The sequence below is a fragment of the Bidens hawaiensis genome, unplaced genomic scaffold (genome assembly GCF_021521415.1).
Source record: "Bidens hawaiensis isolate Kalapana, Puna unplaced genomic scaffold, B.hawaiensis_p1.1 tig00023662_1, whole genome shotgun sequence".
In the NCBI taxonomy this organism is placed as follows: domain Eukaryota; kingdom Viridiplantae; phylum Streptophyta; class Magnoliopsida; order Asterales; family Asteraceae; genus Bidens; species Bidens hawaiensis.
The window spans coordinates 378,294-389,157 of record NW_027493719.1 but is presented as its reverse complement, the minus strand read 5'-3'; the positions used below and the strand labels follow the sequence as shown (position 1 = coordinate 389,157).

The 10,864-nt window shown below is 35.6% G+C and overlaps 1 protein-coding gene across 1 annotated transcript; it reads left to right on the top strand.

The window, feature by feature from the left end:
• Positions 1-3,638: 3,638 nt before the first annotated feature.
• On the top strand, positions 3,639-8,301 carry LOC143567867 (early nodulin-93-like). The gene is made up of 5 exons (XM_077054160.1): positions 3,639-3,681; positions 7,468-7,515; positions 7,610-7,662; positions 7,742-7,817; positions 7,905-8,301. The coding sequence occupies exons 1-5, from the start codon at positions 3,639-3,641 to the stop codon at positions 7,991-7,993; spliced, it is 309 nt and encodes a 102-aa protein (XP_076910275.1). The 3' UTR covers positions 7,994-8,301.
• The last annotated feature ends 2,563 nt before the right edge of the window (positions 8,302-10,864 follow it).

The following is a 10,864-nucleotide window of genomic DNA, read 5'->3' as shown; positions in this document are numbered from 1 at the left end:
CTGATACCAACTGTCACAGAGTTATTCTTTTGACTACCGTGCGGCCTTAAAACTTTGTCTAAGTAAGCCTTGTTTGGTTTGTTTGAACGAGTTTTTGGGCAGCAGAAGTCTTGAAGAGTAATGTTGGTTTCTTGAGGTGACTTGATTGCAAGTATTCAAGACAAGAGCTTTTATATTAATGGAAGTTAAGCTTACAATTCTTAAGTGTTTACAAGAGTTGGGTGATCTCAAATGAGATCCCGTTCACCTATTTATACTACTACACAAGATCTAGAGAGTTCTTAATCTAGGTTGTTCCATACAAAATATCTATGGCATAATTCTAGAGATTTCCTTGTAAATATCTAGCATCTTGATCTTTATGAACTCCTCTTGAAGCTTCTTCGTCAGTCTAGTAATGTCTTCGGTGTTCCGGAGTATTTCGGATTGATGCTGATAGCTCTTGGCTATTCCGGAGTATCAGGCTTTTTAACGCCAAGTAGCCCACCATCAGATACGAGCTCTTCTTCTCCACTCTCCACCTCCTTTTCTTCACCCTTCTTTCTTTCTTTTTTCAAAACTGAATCTTGAACAGCCAGTGGCCGACGACCAGCAACCTATTTATTTCATCGAAATCATTTTGGAGATTCAAACAACGCAGCTCGCATCATCAGTGGAAACGTTGTCTCGGATCAATTCCACTGGTTTGTGATTGACTCTAAAATAGGTTTACACCATTCACGCAAACGCACCCTAATTTTACCCCCAATTCTGATCAGATTCTGAAGTTTATGTTGCACTGATCGTTTTACTACATTTTTTTTGTTGCAGCAGGTTATCAAGAATGGGAGGGTTATTCACGAGTTCCATCCATATTTTAATTATAGAGATAACAAGGTTTGAATTTGAAATTTTGGTTATAGTGATTTGTGCTTTAAAGACCCAATTTTATAGTTTATACTGTAATACAAGAATTTGTACCAAATCTTGATATAATTGATCATAGCTGGTGATCCTTTGTTGGATCATTTGGTGATGGTAAGAAAAATTAGAAAACTTTACTTCATTTTTGGATCAAAGTTTAGTTTTTAAGGTTATAAGTTGATTGTCAACTTCAATCAACTGTATAGGTATCAAGAGGATGACTGCAATGTCGCTTAAATTTAAGGTATTTTGTTTCTATTTGTAGTATATCTCAATTCCAGTTTTACGAATTTTGTTTTACTCTTTAATTGTAAGTTTGTTACGTTTTTTGATTGATTGTTCACTTAGGTTGTTTAGATGGGTCGGGCTCGGTAATCGAGTTCATGTGAGTTGGTTTGGGTTGATTATGGTTAATAATGACACCGGGTTAAGATTACGAAAAAGGGAAAAAGAAACTCATAGCTTGAATAAGAATGCTTTACCTAACCCAACACGAAGCCACAAAAAACCCGAGTAAAAGGCATCTGTCTTACCTGTAACATCCCGAAATTTCTAAAATAATATTAATTATATTATTTAATATTGGCGAGAAAGTTTACTCGGGTTAGTGGAGAAATAATAAAATAAAGTAGGAGTTATTACGAGTCGGGCTTGTGTTGGGTCAAGTAATATAGGTAATGGACTTGAATTAGAAATGGAAGAAGATGGACCATGGGCTCAAGCCCATGACCCATAATATATAAACAATAATTAACCTTTAATCATTTCATTCACACATATTCCATACACCACCCAAAACACACACTTAAGCTCTCGCTCTCTCTAGTTTTCTCTCTTTTCTCTAGCCGAACCAAGATAGAAAACCGATCCGATCCAAAGTATGATAGTATGATGTCGTATGAACTCAAACCCGTTAGATTTAGTCACGAAACGACGAGCCGACACCGTTAAACCGTTAAAGTCATGAGATCCGGGAGGAATCAGATATAAATCGAACCTAAGATGATCTTAGGGGTCACCCTAGCTCAGATCTGGATCGAACGGGATGAAAAACGGTGAAAATGGTGGTGTAATAAGCGAGATCTCGCTTTTCCGACGAGATCCCGGTTTTCCGACAAAGGCGGCGCCGGAAAGTGTGTACGAGGTAGGGGAATGTCAGAGAATGTTTCTGACATTCTCTGACCTAACCCTAATTCGTTAATGGGGAGTTAACGACTTAGAGGTAATTCGTTAACGGGGAGTTAATGAATTAGAGGTATTTCGTCAAGTGATTCGTTAACGGAAGCTTAACGAACTAGCCTTAGTTCGTATCCAATTCATTAAGGAAAATATAACGAACTAACCTCCAATTCGCTATGGCCATTCGTTAAAAGAGATAACGAATTAGAAGGTCCAATTCGTTACATAGACTGGTTCGTTATATGGATTGATTTGTCAAAGGAGCAGTTCGTTAGAGGGTCCAGTTCGTTACAAAGTCCAGTTCATTACAAGACCAATTCGTTATAATGGTCAATTCGTATGAAGTAACGAATGGGTCATTCGTTATGAACCCAATTCGTTAAGAACCAAGTAACGAACTAGAAGTTTGATAAATGACAGATGAGTCCCTGGACTTAGAAAGGAATGAGATAACTACATAATAGCCCTTGGACTTTGATAATTTATGAAAGATACCCTTAAGGGTTAACGAGTAACGATTAAATAACCGGGTAATGATTCAATGAAGTAAAACCGGCTTAGACGCGTAAGACTAATTAAGTAGCAATGAGAATGGCTAGAGTAGTATTTGATATTGCAATTATTAAACAGTTAGTCGTGCACAGCTTAAGAAGGAATAATCATTAACGGAAGAAGTAACCAAGTTCAGGTGAGTTTCTAGCCCCATTCCTTGTTATGTTTTCGGGGTTGTGTGCATACTCGATGTGAAGTGTGAATACACTTACCTTAAGTGGTAAGTTTATGCTATAATGTTTGATATGATACATATATATAAATAGATGTTATGAATGGATGATTTTCATGTGTAAATGTTATGATGTAACTTGGTTATTATGTAAATGATGTATTGATTTAAAGTGTGTCATAGACAAGTAGAAGTAGAGTATGATAGAAGTGGATAAGGGTCTAGTAAGGGTGTTAGTGGCATGACAATAACGCGTGGTAGGGTAAGCCTATACGTGACTTCGTTATTAAAGTGGCATAATGTGAGTGCGTGGTAGGGTAAGTCTATACGTACCTCCGTTAGTAAAGTGGAATAACGTGAGTGCGTGGGAGAGTAAGCCTCTATGTGCTTCCGTAAACAAGTGGCTAAGTGGTTAAGGGGCAGTTAAGTGGTAAGGTGAATAGGTTAGACAGTGGACTATGTGTCTTCGGATACGTGTATAATGCATGTAGTGGTTGTATGGTAAGGTGAATAGGTTAGACAATGGACTATGTGTCTTCGAATACGTGTATAATGCATGTAGTGGTTGTATGGTAAGTTGCTTGATTAACTAGAACTCACTCAGCGTAGCTGACTTTTAGTATGCACGCAGGTGAGCAAACTAAGAAGCTAGCATGAGGATGGCACATAGCATGGATTGAACGGCTGGCATCTGAAGATGAAAGAAATGATGTTTTAAATATGATGTTTTACGTTATGGTTTTAAGGAAAAGATTAAATGTTTTGTAACGAATGATTGACGTTAACGTTTCCGCGAAATTTTTAATGAACTCTGATTTGTAGAACTGTGTTTATGAGTAAATCCGACGCTAAAGTAGGGCTACCGGGTTCGGGGCCTTACATTACCCGAACCCCCCGAACCCGGCCTATGTAGAACATAAACTGATTAAACAATACCCAAAACTCAAAACAACCTCACCCATGAAAATCGAAACCTTAGAACAAAATTGAGTTTGTTTTTACATTTAATATTTTTTTTACCTTAATCAATTACCTAAACAGACCCAGAACTCAGTTATGAGTTTCTTTTTTTTTATTTATTTAACCCCGTGTCATTCTTAACTGTAATGGATAACCGAAACTACCCCGGATCGGAGTTTGGACTACGTCGGGTTAGGTACATTTTTTCACCTATTTAGCATACCGCCTGTGAAATGAAATTGCAAAAACGTTTGACAGTTAACAACTACAAAATAATGCAGGTTCAAAAGCATTCCACCAAAAACATTAGCCAAAAATAAAGACCCAACAACTATCATTGCAGAAAAATTCTAGAGAAAAACATACCTGGTGACAAGGTATGTTTTGATAACAAATAGTAGAAAAACAAACACACTTTAATCGGAACACAAAACAATTTGAGCCTAACCAAAATGACATCTTTTAAAGTGGCCAGTTCAAATCAATTATTGACATGTTTTAAACGACCAGTCATTTTGTATAGCACCCATTTTGACATCACCCCGAGGGGCATTTTCGGTAACAGCAAATAAAATTAAATTCACAATTGGCGTCGGTTACGTGTTAAATATGACTATGATTCAAAAATGCAATACGAGTTTGTCTTGCATGAAGGTATATGACAACTAATTTTAAGGTTGTAAACGAACATGACTACATTATTCTCTTGCAATCGCATGTGAACAGACACTGGAAAGAACATTGGAAACCTGTTTTTGTGTCACTCAAGCAAAAGGAAATATTTGTATAAGCAATTTTGCAGACGCCATGTTAAAACGTGTTACACTCATTTTGGTTAAACTGCTCACTATATTTTGTGAGACATATAAATTCTCATTATTTTTTTTTGTGCAGACCTTAGAGAAAAAGGCACAAGCGAAAAATGGTCAGAACCTAATTTAAAAACAATCAAAATTGTGAGTCATTTTCTCATTTTAATTTATTTTTAAAATTGTCTTTTTGTATATGTTTACTTTATGTTAACTTTTATTTTCTATTTCTAAATATACACAGAAAATGGATTCTGCTACTAAAGAGCAATGGGTGTTGGTAGTAGCTAACGTTGAACCGAAACTAGAATCACTAACTAAAAAGACAAAAGAGCTAGACATTCAAACCGAGGATGATGCAACTCCACATGTGATCAAAATTAAGGTAGTTGTAGACCCTCGCTTCCAGGTGTGTCCTAATCAACATTATTATTTCTACATTGCCTTAATGTGTACATATTATATGTGTTATTGTAGTGCATCTTAATTAGAAAACTAGTATTTATACCCGCCGCGTTGCGGCGGGAGTAGTTAAGATGTGTAACACTCGGTTTCGACAGCTTTTACATTTATAAAGCCAATAAAACCCATTCACCTTGAATTGAGTCAACTTTATAAAGCCAACAAAAACGTTCACCTTGAATTGAGTCGGAAGCAGACATGAAATCGGTGGTCGGGCTAGGTATGTGAAAGGAAAAAAACTCTTTAACATTTGAGATATGCAACAAAACTAAAAAAAGTGAACTAAATTATTCCAGGCTCAGATATTCGTTATGAACAGTTGAGGTGCATTGCCGTTCCAAATAACGAAGCATCGTCATAGCGAAACATACTGTGTTAATCATGGACACTTTCACGTGATTTTTTTAATGTATTTTTTTTGTTATACTCCGTAATATGTTACTTAATAAGTACCCTTTCTTTCTTCTTTTTTAACTTCAAAATGGGTTCAAGTTCATATATTTAAATGAACATTGTAAAGAAACAAAAGTATCCGTCCCTCTAGTGGAAAGCCAAAGCAAACCTCGTTACTTGCTTTTCTCACACAAATAATCAAACAAAATTCTCTCTCTCTCTCTCTCTCTCTCTCTCTCAAGCTCCTCTTATCAATGTCACACCCCCTCTCACCACCGCCATCAAACCGCCGCCTCCACCACATCCGTCGCAGATTCAAATCCACAAACAAACCACTTTAAAGCCTCACTCTTGTTGTCGTCCCCGATTTGCTTTCCACCGTAACCACTCTCTCGAACCTTCAATTGGCGTCGCTAGAGATGAGACTACCGGGACTTGCGGCTATCGGAGAAGTTGGTTCATCTGCCGCTGGAAAGTCTTGAAACCCTAACGTCATTCCGCCATGGAATTGTACACTGCCGTGTAATCAAAACCGAACTCTTCAAACCCTTTGATGATTGTGTTAAAGCCTAAAGAGTCATCAATGACAACCGTTGTCTTCACCACATGCGCCGGTGGGACGGTCGTTGTTGCTAGGTGCGGAGGTTCACCGGAAATCGGCAGACCACTCCTTCCCTTGTCTTTCTAGATATGTGTGTGTAAATAAGAATATGGTTTGTAACTTTTTAGCTGTAAAATAAGCCATAAATATATAGCAACAAAGCTGTGAAGTAAATCCCCACGTGGCAACAAAGTAGAAAGTGTGGCAAAAAAGGACCCATACGTGGCAATAAAACCAACAAACGGTGGATTGAAAGAAAATATAATAAAAAGAACACCTAGAAGATACAACAGACGATGCTCAGCGTACAGCTTCCAATGCATATTTTGAAATGAACAGTGAAAATGAGTGTGATCAAATACATGAAAAATATAATATATAATAATACTTGATGACAGACTATCAAGAAGATATCCAAGTCATACATTGACCAAATGGCCACTGCAACAAAACCTCATTTTGATAAAGCTTGGGAAACAACAGCGCCTTACAAAAGGGATGCAGTTATAGCTTAGATAAAATTTCTTGAATCAGTTACCAATGCTATCATCATCAGGTTAGAATACACAGGTTTTGTTATTTTTTTTTTGCTCAAAATATCTTTTCAGGATTTTAGCAATTTATGACTCATATATGTGCAAATGATCATTTGAGTTATATTTAATGTTATGCATTCTAGAAGTTTGTATTCGTATGTTTCAACAAAGCTTTCATAGCTAGAGCGACACGTCAGGTCTTCGACTACAAATCTTTGTTTTCGTTTAATTACTCAGAATGCATTAGGTTAGGTTTGTTTCTTCTTTTCTGTAAAACTTTTAGTATAAGTATTTCCAATTGAAAGTTTTGAAGGTGACATGTAAATGGGTTCATTATATCCACACGGGGTTCAAAATACTAGTTATTATACATATGCAACTGTGATTTTTATTTTTTCCAAATATCAAAACAAAACAACAATTTCTATCATATCGTGTTTTATTTCGATTAAGTATATGCTATTAGATCCGACATTAGCTTTTGTTTCATATTATTTTATTTTTTATGTATTGATTAAACGAATTTGAGTAATACAAGATCACGGTACACGCACTTGAATACTTCAGTCATAATCCATTGGATCACATATTATCATATACTTTTGCACTTTTGCAAACAAAAAACAGTAAAAAAAAAAGGTAAACGTACACTAAAATTACACAAGAGACGTATCTAAAAAAAAAAGAAGCAATATTCGTTTTTGTGAAACAAGTGACTGGAAACCGCGGTGAAAATGAAACAAAACCATCAAAGTTTAATCTTGTTTCTTGAAAACCTGAACCCAACACCACGTGAGTTTGGCCACCTACCACAACTTTAAATGCTTATATATACATACCCTACCTCATTCACCAGAAACAATATCCATTAAAACTTTGTAGTTACATTTAATTAATTAATGGCCTCGTTAGATCAAAAGCTAGCCATAGCCAAGCGCTGCTCTCATGGTAACCAACATTAATATTAATCATATATGCATAATTTAGTTTTGTAAAATTCAAATTGCTAAAGTTTTGTAGCTTTTGTTTGTTGGTTGTACAGAAGGAGTAGTTGCAGGAGCTAAAGCTGCCACCATTGCCACTGCCATCCCCACTGTTAGTACCAAAAGATTCAATTTATAAACTTATAAATCAAGCAACTGAGTGAATGAATGTGGTATATATGTCTTTGTAGGTGGCAAGTGCAAGAATGGTTCCATGGGCAAGAGCTCATCTTAACCCTACAGCCCAAGCTCTCATTGTTTCCACATGTAAATTAATCCTTCATTATTCATATAAATGTCTTGCTTAATTTTGTGTGTATGCTGTACACATGATAACTATAAAATGGTATCCAGTTGCAGGAGCTGCATATTTTATAGTTGCAGACAAGACTGTGCTAAAAGCTGCCAGGATGAATTCCTTCAACAATGATGTTCAACCATGAACTTCATATATGCACCTAAGTAGTTGAAATCCGTGTTTAATTAATGTTCCAATAAACTGTTAGATTGTTATGTAAATAAAAAGGACAATGTTCTATCATGCATGAACTTTGTTTCCTTGTACCGTTTTGATCACATGCTATATTGACAATTTCACATTCAGATTTTGATAAGCTTACATTTTTTAACGAACACGTGGATTTAAATTTATTATGGGAAATATTAAAATTTCATAAGAAAAAAAGGAGAGAAGAGTGGAAATGAATTAATCCATTAATTGTAATTTTTGGGTAATGACACATGATGAACGTTTGATCAACAATACTTATAAGTGTAATTAACATTCTGTCACCTGGATAACTGGCCATATAATTCTTTACTTTGGAATTTTTAAAAGCTTTTCCTTTTCTTTTTCAACAAAATATATTATTCCTTTTTACTTTCCATAAAATTGAAGTTATTAATTTCATGAACAACTTCCATTTATTTACAATGACAACTTTTTTATGTATAAAAAGTTAATATAATTTGTATCATCAATAAACATAAGAATAAAGAAAGTGGGAGTAGTCGACTACGTATACGCATGAAGCGGTTTGTATATTAAACCGCTGCTAACTAGAAAAGCACAAGAATATAAATTAATAAAAAAAAGAAAGAGACTATAAATGACATACGTTATGTGAATGACAACAAAAGTATATTAAATGACCATACGCGAGGAAGGTAATAAAAAGAAGAAAGAAGAGGAGTTCTTTCTTTTATCACTTAGGAGCCGTGTGAGTTGAAAGTCTCATGCACGTTTTTGAATGAGAGAAAGAAGTGAGGAATCCTCTTATCGACTCTTAACTCTCCCACTCTAGTCGTTGCTTTTCTTTCTGTTACTTTGAAAGTAGTTGCTTCAGCTTCAGCCACTCGAATAAAACTTGCAAATCATAAAATACATAAACAGAAGGACGTTCATAGTTAGTTCAAAAGTAAACATAAGCTCAAACTGAAATTAAGTTGTTTATCCTAAAAAAACATACGCAAATACATGAGTGGTGTTATCAATCAATAACATGAACTGAAATAAAGTTGTATTTTCTGTTGCAAATGCACTTTGTACTTATGAATTAGCAAATTCGTGTTGTCTTTAATCTCAAGTGAGTCTTTGCTAAAAAAAGAAGCGGATAGGTCAAATGAGTCATACAGATTGAAAGTCGCCCAAACTTATTTTAATACATAAAACCTCCAAAACCATTTTACCCACACAATTAGACTATTGCTAAAATAATATTATTTTTTTAAATCATGTTCGACACATTAGTTTTGAAAACCTAATCTCAATCAGACCATAACAGACCAGTATTCCCCACGGTGACCCATTACCTAACCCGGATAATAAGCGAGACATATACACACCTAAGATGGGTCCAATCGTTTTGCTTTTGAGGTTGCAGGAGGAACACAATCATTCTGATCCCATTTCAACCATGGTAGATCAAAGAAAAAACATATTCAACTCCTAAAAAGAGTTTCTCCTTGGGCTCCCCAGATCTTGTAGTCTGGCATTTATACAGTCGTATATGATTAAACTAAAAGTATCACAAATAAGTTGGACAAAGTAAAATAAATGCGAAGCCATATAGAAAACTTACAACATCAGCCTTGAAGAACTATGACTTCCATGGCGAACCCTTGCGGAAGAACCTTCTTCAGATTCTTCTTAAACAGGTCAAGGAGGATTAGCGTGTATGTATATAGCTCTGAACACGCATCTCATGTACTGCAACACATAAGGCATCAGCGTGGAATTTGAAACCATAACTGAGGAAACACTCAACTATTGTAAAATTGAAACAGTAATTGTGTTGAGCTATGCATATTTACCTCAAAGCATGACTTCATCAAGAGCGGTTCAGGACATGAAAGGATGACTCTGGTTTGAACCTGTGTTATCTGCATAGGTCAACATTACTCTTATTGATCAAGAGTCTATTTACATGTATATTGTATACTATATAATACTATAATGTATACCAAATACAGTACCAAGATTAAGCATATATGTCCAAATACAGTACCTCACAGATGACATGAGCTGCCTAGGACCCAACACGCTTAAAAACTGTAAAAAACAAAATAGAATTTAAAAATCATTATGCCAACCTTGTTTCCATTTATAGGTTCATATGAGAGGGTATATACAGCACGTGACATGTGTATGAAATAAACGACACACTAAACGGTGAGTCTGTCAGAGGTTCGATCTCATTCATCATGTATATCCAATAGCCGTCAATATAATACAGTGACCATCAAAAAAACTTTATTCAAGATCATTAAACCCTAAATCAGTTTTTTCAATAATCAACATCCAAAGAACAAATTGCAGCAAACCCTAAATCAGGTTTTCAATATTCAACATCAATATGATATAATGACCCAACTAAAACCCACCCTAACTACATTAAGACCAACTTAAATCAATAGAATAAGCGTAGCATACCTCTGTTGTCGATCAAGTGGTCAACAGGGGACCGAAACGACATGGACATCAATTTAGGGTTCGGGTTAAAGAAGGATTGATTTGGTTAAAGTACCAGGAGATGACTTTGCAAATGCATGACCCATTTATGATATGATGTTATTGAAGGAATCCGCCATGGAAGGCGGAGCGGTGATGCACACGTGGAATTCAAATGGTTATGGCACATGTGGTCTTTGAAACTTAGTCAACTCAAAGAGAAGTAGCCTGGACACCTGCCAATTAAACGGACACCTAAGTTGTGTACAAACACAGAAGCGCCTGGTACAAACCAAGATGCAAAAACCACTGTATTTACTATTTTAAAGATTTTTTTTATGTGGCAAAGTGTATTGCTTAATTA